This window comes from Arvicanthis niloticus, chromosome 4 (genome assembly GCF_011762505.2).
Source record: "Arvicanthis niloticus isolate mArvNil1 chromosome 4, mArvNil1.pat.X, whole genome shotgun sequence".
NCBI lineage: Eukaryota > Metazoa > Chordata > Mammalia > Rodentia > Muridae > Arvicanthis > Arvicanthis niloticus.
In genome coordinates, this window is record NC_047661.1 from 98,998,568 (window position 1) to 99,012,485 (window position 13,918).

Here is a 13,918-nt window from a genome sequence, read left to right on the forward strand (position 1 = left end):
TTGAAAACGTTTCAGTGGATTAAAAATGCAATGAAAACTAAAAAGACTAAGAAGGCAAGAAGTCATGTGTTTGGTGCATTTGCATAGAGAACAGAAAACTACAAGATTCTCTTTCCTTAACTGATAGCAGAAGCTGTCAGGAGACTCAGACGCTGTGCTGCACCCGGCAATGGCGTCACTCCGTTTGTTCCTTCTAAGTCTTTGTTTTATTCTAGTCCTTGGCTTAGCCAAGCAACTGTAGGAAATTAAAACATAACAGTATGGGCACTGACAACCTCTCAGCTCCTTTACCTTCTTTATATTCGCAGATGGAGAAACAGCCTCCAAAAAGTACGAAATGTCAGACGGTGTAGCCTTAAGGCTGGTGATGTTAGCATCATGCTCGGGTCTCTCCAGGCCCATATATGCATCTCGTTACTTCTTGTCTACCTGCTGGATTGTAACCTTTGTGAGAACAGGACTTTTGTTCACTGATACATGCATCCTGGATGCCAGAGCAGAAACTGCAGAGCAGAAACTGCCATGTTGCCTTTCCTTAATAAAATATTTCTTGGGATAGAGAGAAAATATTTCTCGAATGGGTGAATCTGTAAGTGGGGGAAACTGAGACATGGAATAGGTAAAGGTATTATCCCAGGTCACATTTCCATTCAGTAGCCAATCAGGTCAGCATGATTACCTAGCCCTAGTCCATAAGTACCATATTATTTAACATCTTTCCGAAACAATTAGATATGTGATACTTTTACTCATTTATATAGTATAATATTGTAACTTGATATATAATGTATAATATATGTATTTTAATTTTTATGTGCTGGAAAATGATAAATCAAGCTCTCCTGTAGTTATTTTTAAATATATACTTGCTGTCTCCTGTAATTATCCTTTTGTGCTGTTTTACATCGGAACTAACCTCCCCCCCTAAAACTGTGTTTTGTTATGCATTACCCGTTCTGCTCCTGCTGTCCCCCTGGTCTCCAGTGACCTCGGTTCTACTCCACTCGGTGTAATCAGCTTTCTTAGCTTTCACACATGACTGAGAATATGCAGTATCTGTCGTCCTGTACCTGGTTTATTTTACTTAACATAACATCCTCCAGTTCCATCCATGTTGCCACAGATTAGAGGATTTCCTCCTTTTTATGGCTGTCACTCAACCCCGTAATGGACTGTGAATACAGGGTGAGTAGGGAGTTCTGTCTGAGCAGGCGCAATCAGTGATGGCTTATTAGTTTGGGAACCTAACAACTGGACAAGATCTCACAGGCCTGAAGTCTCCAGTAACTCGGTTAAGTTGTGAACAGTGCTTTTGAATTGCCAAGGAGACCAGGCACGTAACTCACCGAGGAGCCAACACCTTTAAAACATTGGTACAGCAGCCTAGATAAAGTCTGTGACGTGCTGACGTTTCAGGCAGTTTAAAGGACGTGGACATCATGTCTGGGTAAAGAGAAATAGAAAAGTGACTGAGAGGCTGCAGTAGACCATGAGGTCGGCTCTAACTGAAAACCACAGCTTCCTTTCTCTTCAGCCAGTTCAATTCCATTTCTAAAGTCAGTACGGTAGAAATCAGCAAGTATGAATTACATAACGAAAATGAAAGCAGTTGGCCGGGCTACAGCGGAACTCAGATGTCAAGTGCAGAAACACACAGTGAAAGTAGCTACGCACAGACAGGGAGCTCGGTGCACGCAGTAACGGCGGCGGTGTTAGCCGCAGACCTGGAAGAGACCCTGAGGATTACAGACTGATTCAAATGTTTAGTATTTACTTGGTTATTTCACATTGGTCCTGATATTTAGATGTTCCTGTCTGTTACCACTCAGGTGGCTAGACGTAAAAGAGAAGAAATACAAGGTACCACAATATGAGCCAAGTACATACGTCACCCCATCTGCTACACATCCCTCTTCTGCCTGCTGTCCACACAACTGAGTGCATACTCACTCAGCACTGCCCTTCCCCAGACTTCACCCGGCCTTCCTGACCGAGTGTTGTCCAGACCATCCGTCTGGCAGCGGTTTCGTTTGTCCTCCCGGACTGCTGTGTGACTGCTTTTACCTTCCTCATCTCCTGTCTAAGGTCTTTGTCTTATTTTCTCTGTGCACTTGGACCACTTGCCACATCTCCTTTTACAGTGAGGTCTCTCTTCCCGCCTTCTCCTTCCTGTGCAGCGGGCCAGTGCCTGAGGAAGCTCTCGGCTCCACAATGTTTCTGCTGCTTTGACTGCATTCGCTGCCCTCATGGTCCTTGTTCCTTCAGACTAGTTAGCATCCTCCATAGCAAACCACCCTCTATTCTGACTGGCTGTGTCAAAAGACTTTAGGAAAATGCTACTTTGAACTGCAACACTGTTGGGAATTTAATGAAATAGCCACAGAAAACAGAGGGATGACGTAGGAGCTGAGCAGGGAGAGCCGGGCCTTAAGCCCCACAGGCACAGGGCTGCTTACTGGGGACACTTGCTGCCCGTGCTGCTGGCCAGTAGATGCTGTGGCTGGTGCCACTGACCGTGGGCGCTGACCTCTGACGGCAGCACCTTTGCTTCTCCAGCACTGGCTCCTAATCAGATGGAGGCAGACATCTGACCAAGTCACTGACCCATCTACCAACTGCACAGGGGGCCTATAAAGGTCTATCCTGTGCTATGAGAAATGGAGTTGGCCTGCTCCGAGAATCCGAGTTTAGAATCAAGATACAACTTTGTTTGTTTATTGAAACAGGATCTCACTATGTAGCCCCGGCTGTCCCTGAAACTTGCTATGTAGACCAGGCTGCCCTTGAGCTCACAGGGATATGATATGCTTGCTTCTGCCTCTCAAGAACTGAGATTAAAGGCATGAAGCACTACATCTGGCCTCTCCAGCCATTGTTAACATGGTGACCAACTTCGCTTCCTGTTAAGCTGTAGCTGATCCTCTTTCTCTCCCCGTGTCTCCTGATCTCAGAATCCACATGAGCAAGCCTGCTCCTGCCACCTCCCTGTCCAGCTTTCTGCAGAGTGTAACAGACTTTGACAGAACCTGTGACCTCCAATAGCCTCCTGCCTGTGACAGCTCAGTTTTGACAGAGGGCTCCAGTTCTCTGGCTCTATCCTTGCCCCTAAGAGTGCAACAGAACCATGTCTACAACTGTGTCACCAAGACTCCTGGGCTCCCGATGTCTCTCTAGCCTCCTCCTCTACCAGTAAGAGACTTCAGAAAGTGACTTTCAGGCCACCCTCGAAGGCTCTGCTTCTCTGCCTCATCTCCTAAGAATGAAGCCTTTACAGCCTTCCAGTCTCACCCTCATATGCCCTGATCTGGACCCACCTAAACTGCATATCTCTGACCTATAACCAACGTGGGACCCCAAAGGTCTCACCTCCAGCCTTAGTGTTGGGAGGGGATTCCTGCTGGGCTGGAAGTTAAGTTGAAACTAATAAAGTTAAGCATGTCTCTTCATACATGCAGGTGTTGTGTTTCAGCCAGTGGGACTTGACCTGTGTATAGAATAACAAACTTTGATGATGTTCTGAGTCCTTGGTGCATCTACTCTCATGAGTCTGCATTTATAGTGGGCTGGCCCCTTTCTGTTTCTTAGACCTATGGCATACGTTATCTTTGGTGCATTTCTCGAACTTCCGGCTTTCACAGTGTATTTATTCACCCAGCAGATACGTACCGAACACCTAATGGTTGGCACTGCCAGTGGTCAGAGGCCAGATAGAAAGTGAGTCAAAATAAAGGACTATGGTGATTAGAATGCTTTTTATTGCCAGTGACGGAGATTTTGCTTGAAACTGGCTTAAGCAAAGATAGAACATATCCCCTCACGTACCTGGCAAGTCTAGGGAAAGATCTGGATCCCTTCAGACACAGCTGGATTCACGGATCTTAAACCTTGTCTTCAAAGGGAACCTGGCCTGTCTTCATCTTTCTGCTTGTCTTTGCAGTGGCCTTATTCTCAAGTTTCCCACATGGCAGCAAGCCATATGTCAGGAGTCCCAAGTCCACTCCCATCTGGCTTCCAGACAGTAGAGAAAGCACTGGTCCAACCCATGCTGGAACTTACCTACAATATCAGCACAGAGCAGGGGTATAACCCATGAGGCTACCCTAGGCTATATAGTAAGTTCTAGGCCAGCCAGGACTATGTGACAACATCCTGTCAAAGAAAGGAAGGAAAGGAGGGAGGGAGGGAAAAAAAGAAAGAAAGAACCAAAGAAACAAAGGAAGGAAGGAGGGGAGCAGAGGGAAGAGGAGGGGAGAAGAGAGGGAGGGGAGGGGAGAGAGGAGAGAGGAGAGAGGAGAGAGGAGAGAGGAGAGAGAGGAGAAAGAGAGAGGCTCAATCAGGAGGCCCATCAGGAGTTCCAGTCTTGTGGTTCTGCCCGTCTTATGTGCTCTTTCCTGAGCCAGAGGCATTTGGCAGAAGAATGCAGTTCTCTGCTCAGACTGGACTCAGATGTCCCTTCCTTATAGCTGGGTAGAACATGTCAAGCGCTTGAGCTGGGAGCAAAGGATAGACTGGTTCTCCGAGAAAAAGGTAAACAGCTGTCAGATGCTGGCCAACATAAAATAAACTCAATGGTAGTTTTTTATAGACTTTTTGTTTTGTTTTGGCTTTATTTTTTGTTTCTCTCTCTCTCTCTCTCTCTCTCTCTCTCTCTCTCTCTCTCTCTCTCTCTCTCTCTCTCTCTCTCATCTTTTACCTGTTTTGATTTTCATTTTTGGTGGGCAGTTTTTGTTTCTTGCTTTTGTTTTTGTTTTTTAGGAAGAGAGACCATAACGTTGAGTGGGTAGAGAGATGGAGGGTATCTGGGAGGACAGAGCCACTCTCTTTCCTTACCCCGTTGCTCCTGCTTTCTCTTTTCCAAAGCTTTGCTTTGCTGCAGACTGTAGACTCCCCTTGAAGCAAGCCAAGAGTCAGTGGCCAGGGTAGTGATGGGTGGGCACTGAGAGGCCATGGCAGTGATGGGCGGGCACTGAGAGGCCAGGGCAGTGATGGGCGGGCACTGAGAGGCCAGGGCAGTGATGGGTGAGCACTGAGAGGCCAAGGCAGTGATGGGCGGGCACTGAGAGGCCAGGGCAGTGATGGGCGGGCACTGAGAGGCCAGGGCAGTGATGGGCGGGCACTGAGAGACCAAGGCAGTGATGGGCGGGCACTGAGAGGCCAGGGCAGTGATGGGCGGGCACTGAGAGGCCAGGGCAGTGATGGGCGGGCACTGAGAGGCCAGGGCAGTGATGGGCGGGCACTGAGAGGCCAGGGCAGTGATGGGCGGGCACTGAGAGGCCAGTGCAGTGATGGGTGAGCACTGAGAGGCCAAGGCAGTGATGGGGGGGAGGGGCACTGAGAGACCAAGGCAGTGATGGGTGGGCAGTGAGAGGCCAGGGCAGTGATGGGTGGGCACTGAGAGGCCAGGGTAGTGATGGGCGGGCACTGAGAGGCCAGGGCAGTGATGGGCGGGCACTGAGAGGCCAGGGCAGTGATGGGCGGGCACTGAGAGGCCAGGGTAGTGATGGGCGGGCACTGAGAGGCCAGGGCAGTGATGGGCGGGCACTGAGAGGCCAGGGCAGTGATGGGCGGGCACTGAGAGACCAAGGCAGTGATGGGCGGGCACTGAGAGGCCAGGGCAGTGATGGGCGGGTACTGAGAGGCCAGGGCAGTGATGGGCGGGTACTGAGAGGCCAGTGCAGTGATGGGCGGGTACTGAGAGGCCAGTGCAGTGATGGGCGGGTACTGAGAGGCCAGGGCAGTGATGGACGGGCACTGAGAATTAGCACTATCAGCCATTACATTAAAGTTGTTTAACACAAAGCTTCTCAGTGACCTTTTTTTTTTTTCTTCAGTGCTTGGAGTAAGTCTCTCTGGTATGCTTCTTAGAATAATAAAATCATAATCCACATTTTAAAAAAATTAGGATGCTGTTAGAATTAAAATCTGTGATTAATTAAAAGAGGTTTTCCTTGAGATTATTGCTTTCCCCAATTTCCCTTTACCCCCTGTACCCCGGGCTAGAGGTCAAAGCCAGGGACGTGGACAGGCTGAGTCGGTAACTTCACCCTGGCTTAGATTGTGCTTCCCTCTGACTTGCTAACTTATGATTTTGTGGGTTTGCTGTACTCTGCCTTCTGGAGTAACATGCCTCTGAGGGTGGAGACACAGAGCTTTGAGAAGCAAACAAAATAGCTTTGATTCTCACTTTCACCAGCGTCTCTCTCTCTCACACACACACACACACACACACACACACACACACACACACACACACCGTCTATGGCAGAGAATCTCTCACCAGCACCCAGGCCTTTATGTGTATATGCTGCTTGTGTAGACAGTCGGCCAGATGTTGAGATGAACAAATGTGGATATGTATGTCATTTTTAAAAACAACATATTGAACATGTTTTGTGTTGCTAAAGTTCCAGCAACCTGTAACTTTTGTTTTGTTCTACACTGTTTTGAAGATCGAGGCATTAATACAGTAGTTGTTACCTGGACCAGCGTGGCAGCGCTTGAGATCCTTCTTGGTTGCCTTGACTACAGGAGTCTTGTGGACAGAGGCCAAGGAATCAGCTGACCATCCTGTGATGCACAGAGCTGTCCCTACAACTGGAGGGGGTGGGGGTGGGGGTTGGGCACGTTAAGGCCAGGAAAGAAATCAGAGTAAGTTTAGATATCAAACAACGGTAGAGGCAAACTGGAGTTTTAGGACTGATTTCCCCCCCCTCCTTTTTTTTTTTTTTTTTTTAAGATTTATTTATTTATCACATGTATGTGAGTACACTGTCGCTGTCCAGAAGATGGCATCAGATCTCATCTCAGACGGTTATGAGCCACCATGTGGTTGCTGGGAATTGAACTCAGGACCTCTGGAAGAGCAGTTGGTGCTCTTAACCACTGAGCCATCTCTCCACTTCCGATTTCCCCATTTTTTAAGTTAAGAGGATTAAGAAAAATGTAGCCTGAAACCATATAAGCCTTCTGCCACTAATCAAGCAGATTGCCTTCTTATCACTGCAAGTAATAATTAAAGTATTCTATATGTCGTGTTTGGTGTGGTCTACGGCCATGGTGAGTGGTTAATACATAGTGCTGGTGAGGTCTTCTGCTGTAGTCCAGTCTCGGTGGTCCGGCTGCAGCCTGTGGACCGCTTCCACCCACCTTAGTCCCATGTTTGCACTCTGCTGCTTTGAGGGTCTGTTAATCTAATGGCAATGAAAGGCAGGACTCTCGCTCCTCTTAGTCACTGCTAACTTGGAAGACATCCTAAATAAAAAGTTCTCCATGAAAGACAGAAACCATTTAAATTATAGGAAGAACGCTTCAGAAAGCTACAAAAAGATGGCTCCCACCTGAGACTAAGCAGAGCTCCATGAGTACTGTGTAGACACTCATACATACAGGAAGGCTGGAGCTTGGCACAATGACTTTTATCAAACTCTTGAGAACTTTGCCGTGTTTGCCCAGAGCCAGGCTGCTTGTCTGTGTGAGAATCCCTATTGTGTATCGCACAGGACACTCAACCCTGTGTCTGAAGACCCATCCTACTGGAAGAGTCTCTGATGTTTGTGGATCTGGTTTAGGAAGGACCGTGTGACATTGTTCAGGATGCTGATAGGCATGTGTAGACAACCACAAGCCTTCTGTTTTGTAGCTGTGGAGTAAAATGATTTATTGGGTTTCACTAATTCAGTCATTATGAGCATATGAGAAAGATATTGAATTAAATACTTTTTCTCAAGCAATAATAAATTATCTTATTAATAAGTCTATGAAGCAAGATTCCTCCCATTTCTTCAAACACTAATACACATTTTTGCAGTTGTTCTGTGACTGGAACTGTTATTTCTCTTGTTAGATTAATCAGCCAATTTATTTAAAACTGGTGGGTTTCTGTAGATGTTAGCAGAATTCCAGAAATACTAAAGTTCTTCTGTGTCATGGGCACAGATTCAGTTCTGTTGAATAAAACAATCAAAAACAACAAAAAAGGAAAACAGCCAAACAAACACGCACATACACACATGCACACACACACACACACACACACACACAAAACTTCATTCAAGTGTTAGCCTTCTTCCAAATGTCCTGTTTGTTGTGTTGGAGCCCCAAGAGATACTACATCATAGTCATTGAAAGCTCTTTCTTCTACATTAAGAACATAAGTAGAAGAAAGAAAACTGAATGGATCATAGCCTGTTTTGTTTTCTGCTTTCCTCTGTATTGTGGGACACTGAAGGTTCACAAGACTCAGAGAGGAGTAAAATACTCCATGCAGTGAGTACTGAGTAAATCACCAACCAGTGTGGTAGAAGTTTGAAATAAAATTCCTCGTGGTGCTAGAGAAATGACATAGCAGGTAAATGCTTGCTGTACAGTGTGAAGACCTGAGTCTGGATCCCCAGCACCTACTTAAAAGCCACAGGACTCTGGAGCCCTGCATGAGTGGGTGGAGAGAGACAGATGTGGGACTCCACAGCTACCCAGCCAGTTAACCAAAATTGTGAGTCCTAGAGTGAGTGAGAGACCCCATCTCAAAAAACTAAAGTGGAGCCGGGCAGCGGTGGCGCACGCCTTTAAGCCCAGCACTTGGGAGGCAGAGGCAGGTGGATTTCTGAGTTTGAGGCCAGCCTGGCCTACAGAGTGAGTTCCAGGACAGCCAGGGCTACACAGAGAAACCCTGTCTCAAAAAAACAAAACAAAACAAAACAAATATTTAAAAAAACTAAAGTGGAGAACAGTAAAAGGAGACTCCCAGGGTCAACCTCTGACCTCTAGCCTCTACATGTACACACATGAGTGGGCATCCCCCCACAGAGAGAGAGGGGGAGAGAGAGAAACAGAGAGATGAAGTTAAGTGATTCACCCCAAGTCACACAGCTGGCAAGCAAGAGTGCCAAGACTTCAAAGCTCCACATGACTCCTGAGTACAGTGCCTTCAGTACACACTGTCACATCCGTGTTCCTAAAAGAGAGACTTAACTGGATTATTACGTCTCCCTCTAAGATTAGGGTGTTAAATTCAGAATGGTCCACTGAAGACATTTTCTGTATTTTTATTTGGCCTTTTTTCTTTTGAAGGTGCTGTGTAACGGACCAGGGACGTGCGTTCCTATCTGTGTGTCTGCCCTGTTACTTGGGATACTTGGAATAAAGAAAGTGATCATTATCTACGTTGAGAGCATTTGCCGAGTGGAGACGTTGTCCCTTTCTGGGAAGATTCTGAGGCACCTCTCCGATTACTTCATTGTCCAGTGGCCCACTCTTAAGGAGAAGTACCCCAAGTCTGTGTACCTGGGGCGGATTGTTTGACAAATGGCAACCCTAAGTCTTGAGAACATTACAATTACCAATAATATTTACTATATTATCTTTACTGTCAAGTTTTTCAAATGCCCAAACAATTGTCCGTGGTAAAGAATTTAAAATGTACAAATAACTCAATGAAGAAAGAGAAACTTTAGCACATAATGCTCACCAAATAGCTGTGTCTGTGCACGAAAACAGTTTTCTAAATAAAGGTGTATAACACTACTCGCAGGTTCTCTTTGGACTCTTATAGCCATGGGTTTGGTTTGCTTTTTTTTTCCCCTTGACCTAAATATAGAGTGTGTATGTTTAGTAACATTTCCTGTTTTACAGCTTTAAATAAAACAAAAGTGCTCTACATTATAAAGAGAAAAGAACAGCATAAGGCAGGTTAGGGGGTAGGTATTGTTCTAGCCTGTGATCCCTCTCAGGAGACAGAGGGAGGAGGATCAGGAGTTCTTGGTGAAGGAACTAGGGACTGGGAAGTGAGGAAAGAGGGGGAGATAAAGAACAAGGCATCCCTTTGGTCCTGTTAAGTCTGGTCAGGCTTTCATCCTTCTGGGAAGCATCTCAGTGAGCTATCTCAGCATAAAGGAAGCATGAGCTATCTCAGCACAAAGGGAGCAGTTTGTTAAACTGGTTTCATGTCCATTTACGCTCCACAGACTTCCAGTTCTCGATGGAAACAAGTGTCTTCCTTTATTCTTCAGTCTGCTTTATGTGTTGTTGGCCTGTATCCAGACTGTATTTTAAAATCTGTTTGGTTAAAATATTGGCAGTGTCTTCAGAATAAAAGCATGATTCTGTCCATCAGGAATCTCAATTTTCAAACATGAAGAAAAAATTAATTTTTTTCCAATGGCTATAATTGTCTCTAGCTTTTTGAAATGCCTGCCCGGTAGAGAGTATATTCATAAACATGTATGTAGTGCTTGCTGAATGCCAGGTATTTTAAGCACTTTTCAGATAACACCTAATTCAATCTGGAAGGACTCAATGAGATAGAGACTCTTTACTGTCCCTGTTTTATAGATGACTTGTCCAGGATCACATGACTAGGAAATGACAAAACCAGATACAAGCCTAGGTAGGCCCTCTTGAGAGTGGGCCCAGTTTCCTGAGAATGTGGACTATGTCATATTTATCCCCACACTTTGCTTTCAATCTTTGATTTTCTTTCTTGTATTATTGTTGTCGTTATTGATGTTGTTATTATAATTATTGTTATCATTACTATTATTAATTGTTGTCACTGCTGCTGCCATTTCCTGGTCTAGAGATTAAGCCACACATCTCCTACCATGTTAGACAAATACCTGACCTCTCAGCTCCACCTTCAAGCATCTTACTGATTTTAAATAGCAAATCACACTGTAGACCTCACAGATTATGTAGCTGGTGCTACTTGAGACTATGTCCCTGACAGAATCATGTCTGTGTCAGAAGTTCCTTGATGTCCAGAAACGTTTGTCTCCTGCCTGTAAGCACTGCTCCCACAGCAAATAGAAATGCAAAGATGTCCACATAGAGTGCTTGAGTTTATGGTTTTTGATCTTAACTATTCTGATGTATCAGTATGATACAGATGGAGTAAAGAAAAGAGGAATGGGCCAGCAGGTATGGGCTGAGCAGGTAAAGGTGCCTGTCACTAACCCTACAACTGAGGTTCAATTCCCAGGCAAAAGGAAAGAAGTGACTTTTGTGAGTTGTCTCCTGACCTCCACACACACACATGCTTAGAATCCACATACAAGCCAATGAGCAAGTGGAAACTGCTCCCCAAAGGAAATGGAAACCAATTAATAAAGATACTGGGTTATATTAAAAAGAGCCATGACCATCCAGGATGATGTGAAATTGATGTGCTATAAGGCTGACCAGGCCTGCTGGTGAAAGCCTGTAACTGAAGCTCTTCAGGAAGCTGAGGCAGAAGGATGACAAGTTTCAGGTCTGCCTGGAATATAGAGTAATTCAAGAATAGCCCAGGTAATTTAGCAAATTCCTTTTTCGAAATAAAGATGTTTCTTCACAATAGAGTACTTATCTGGCGTGGGTGAGTTCCTAAATTCAACCCCCAGTACCAAAACAATACAATGCTAAGGCTAATATGGGCTTTCCTATTCTTTTATGAGGCTCCTTCCCTGAATTGACCAGTTCATCTGTCACTAATATCTTTTCTTTGTCTTGGGACTAAAGACAAGTCACCCTAGACTATGCATAAACTTACTCTCTATCTTTGGTGGTTGTCTTAGGGTTTTACTGCTGTGAACAGACACTGTGACCAATGCAAGTTTTATAAAGGACAACATTTAATTGAGGCTGGCTTATAGGTTCAGAGGTTCAGTCCATTATCAAGGCAGGAGCATGGCAGCATCCAGGCAGGCATGGTGCAGGAGGAGCTGAGAGTTCTACATCTTCATCTGAATGCTGCTAGCAGAATATTGAGTTCCAGGCAACTAGGATAAGGGTCTTAAAGCCTATGCCTATAGTGACACACCTACTCCAACAAGGCCACATCTCCAAATAGTGCCACTCCCTGGGCCAAGCATATTCAAACCATGACAGTGGCCTTGGGGCAACCAACCAGTGGCTTACTTGCTTTGAGTGTAGTCCTTGAAAGTCAGGCACTAGCTGTTAACACAGCCCTCTTAGCCTGGGATATTGGACAACAGATTACTGTAGCTTAGCCTGGGTCAGAGATGAAATGAGCTTCTTTGCTAGAGAGAAAACAGTGTTCTTCAGTGGCAGCAATGTGTGCATTTGGTTCATATTAGAAACCTCTCGCTGGGCGGTGGTGGCGCATGCCTTTAATCCCAGCACTTGGGAGGCAGAGACAGGCAGATTTCTGAGTTCGAGGCCAGCCTGGTGTACAGAGTGAGTTCCAGGACAGCCAGGACTACACAGAGAAACCAAAAAAAAAAAAAAAAAAAAAAAAAAGAAAGAAAGAAAAGAAAAAGAAACCTTCTCTCTGTATATTTTATTCCTAAGTAGCCTTGGGTAAAGTGGCTGCATTTGGCCTCATTAATGCCTATCAGGACTGTGCAGTAGCTCCCCTCGGACCACAGACACTCCTATTGCAAAGGGTCTCAGACCAGGGAGAAGTATACTAAAGGTGAGTGAGCTTCCCAGATGCTTTCAGTGCCTACTTAGTGACTAGCCTGCAGTGCCAGGGGAAAAGTCTGTGTACTGTATCACTAAAAACTGAGAACCATTTCCCCAGATTCAGTCAACTGTACACACTCAGAGCCAGAGTAAAACACTTGTTATTGAGTCTTCCTGCTTGTTCTAGATTATTCGGTAAACACGTGCATGCCCTGCTTGTATGTACTCTTACTGAACCAGATGCACTGGCAGAGGTGGCTGCTTTGAGGTTATAGTAAGAGATACAGTTTCATTGTTGTGCCTTTTTCTACCTTTGAGGAGGAATGTTCTAGTTTCAACTTGAAATGAAGATCAATAGGTAGCTTGTTCTTTTGTGTTTCTCTTGGAACACTCCGGAATGAATCTTTTTAGTCTAAGACCCCATTTATGCCAAACGAACTGAACCAGCCTTCAGACAAGAGGCAGGGAAACCACACATCCTGCCCACACCTACTTCCCTGGAGATTTTTATCTACCATTCAACTATCCCGAACGGTCTCAGCGGCCTTCCAGGTCAGAAGGTTTGTTTCAAAAAGGATGCCCAGAAGTCACGGCAGGAAGCTCACGCCTGGACCGGAGGGCACTGTGTTCCATGTCGACAACAAGAACATTGTCAGACTTTAAATTAGATACCAAGAGGTCCCTGCTACAAAGGACCAAGCTTTCTTTTACAAAAGCAACTTAAACATATTACTTTTCCTTCTGACACAGTAAGTTAAAATTAGGAAGCCTGTCTCCTTACTGTATGTATGTGTCTTAGGCTGAATCAATACATTTCATTTTTAATAAAGCCTCATCTGCTAAAAAGAGGGATGGGTGTAATCCCCATGCAAATAAGTACGAATGAATACCAGAAGCTGACAAGGTTTCTTCCGCAGTCTTTTGAAACAGGGTCTATCTTGAAGCACTCCCACTCAGCAGGACCCGTGAGCCCCTAGTCTCTCTCTACTTCTAACACTGGAATACAGGCCCACACCACTACACCAGGCGTTTGTGTGCACTCCAGGGGATCTGAATTCAGGTTTCCAGTCTTGCATGCAGACATGTGACCCACTGAGCCACCTCCCCAGCTCTGACTAAAAGGGGTTTGTTGGCATTGCAGTGTTAAACACCTTTGTCACAGATAGGAACATCTCTTACGGGTTAAGGATCACATAGTGGTAGGGCAGTTGTCTAGCATATTTAAAGCCTGACTTCAACCATAACACCAAGGGGGTGTGGGGGAGAAAGAAATCACTATTTCCAGGACTTCCCCTTATCCTTCTTTCTTTGGCATGACCTTTACTGTTTCTCTCATTTGCTGAATTTATCTGTTGATTCTGTCATTGATGTACTACCTACCATATGTCTATCCGTTCCTTTTCAGTCCCATGGTCTACACACACACACACACACACACACACACAGTGTGGGTATTGGGTAAGTGCTCTGCCATGAGGCTATCGCCTGGTCCTCCATGGCCACATTTAAATGCAGCACA

At 45.5% G+C, this 13,918-nt stretch overlaps 1 protein-coding gene across 4 annotated transcripts in view; it reads left to right on the plus strand.

Moving 5' to 3' along the window:
• Alg14 (ALG14 UDP-N-acetylglucosaminyltransferase subunit) overlaps window positions 1-13,918 on the plus strand; it is a 99,474-nt gene that overhangs the window by 64,634 nt on the left and 20,922 nt on the right. The window contains exon 4 of one of the 4 annotated variants that reach the window (XM_034499588.2): window positions 9,070-9,522. The exons of 1 other annotated variant lie outside the window; for it this stretch is intronic. In XM_034499588.2, the coding sequence (XP_034355479.1) occupies window positions 9,070-9,300 (231 nt within the window). In that variant the 3' untranslated portion in view covers window positions 9,301-9,522. Of the gene's footprint in view, window positions 1-308; window positions 2,946-9,069; window positions 9,523-13,918 lie in introns of those variants that run through there. 2 more of the 4 variants (XM_076933195.1, XM_076933196.1) reach the window with 2 other exon arrangements.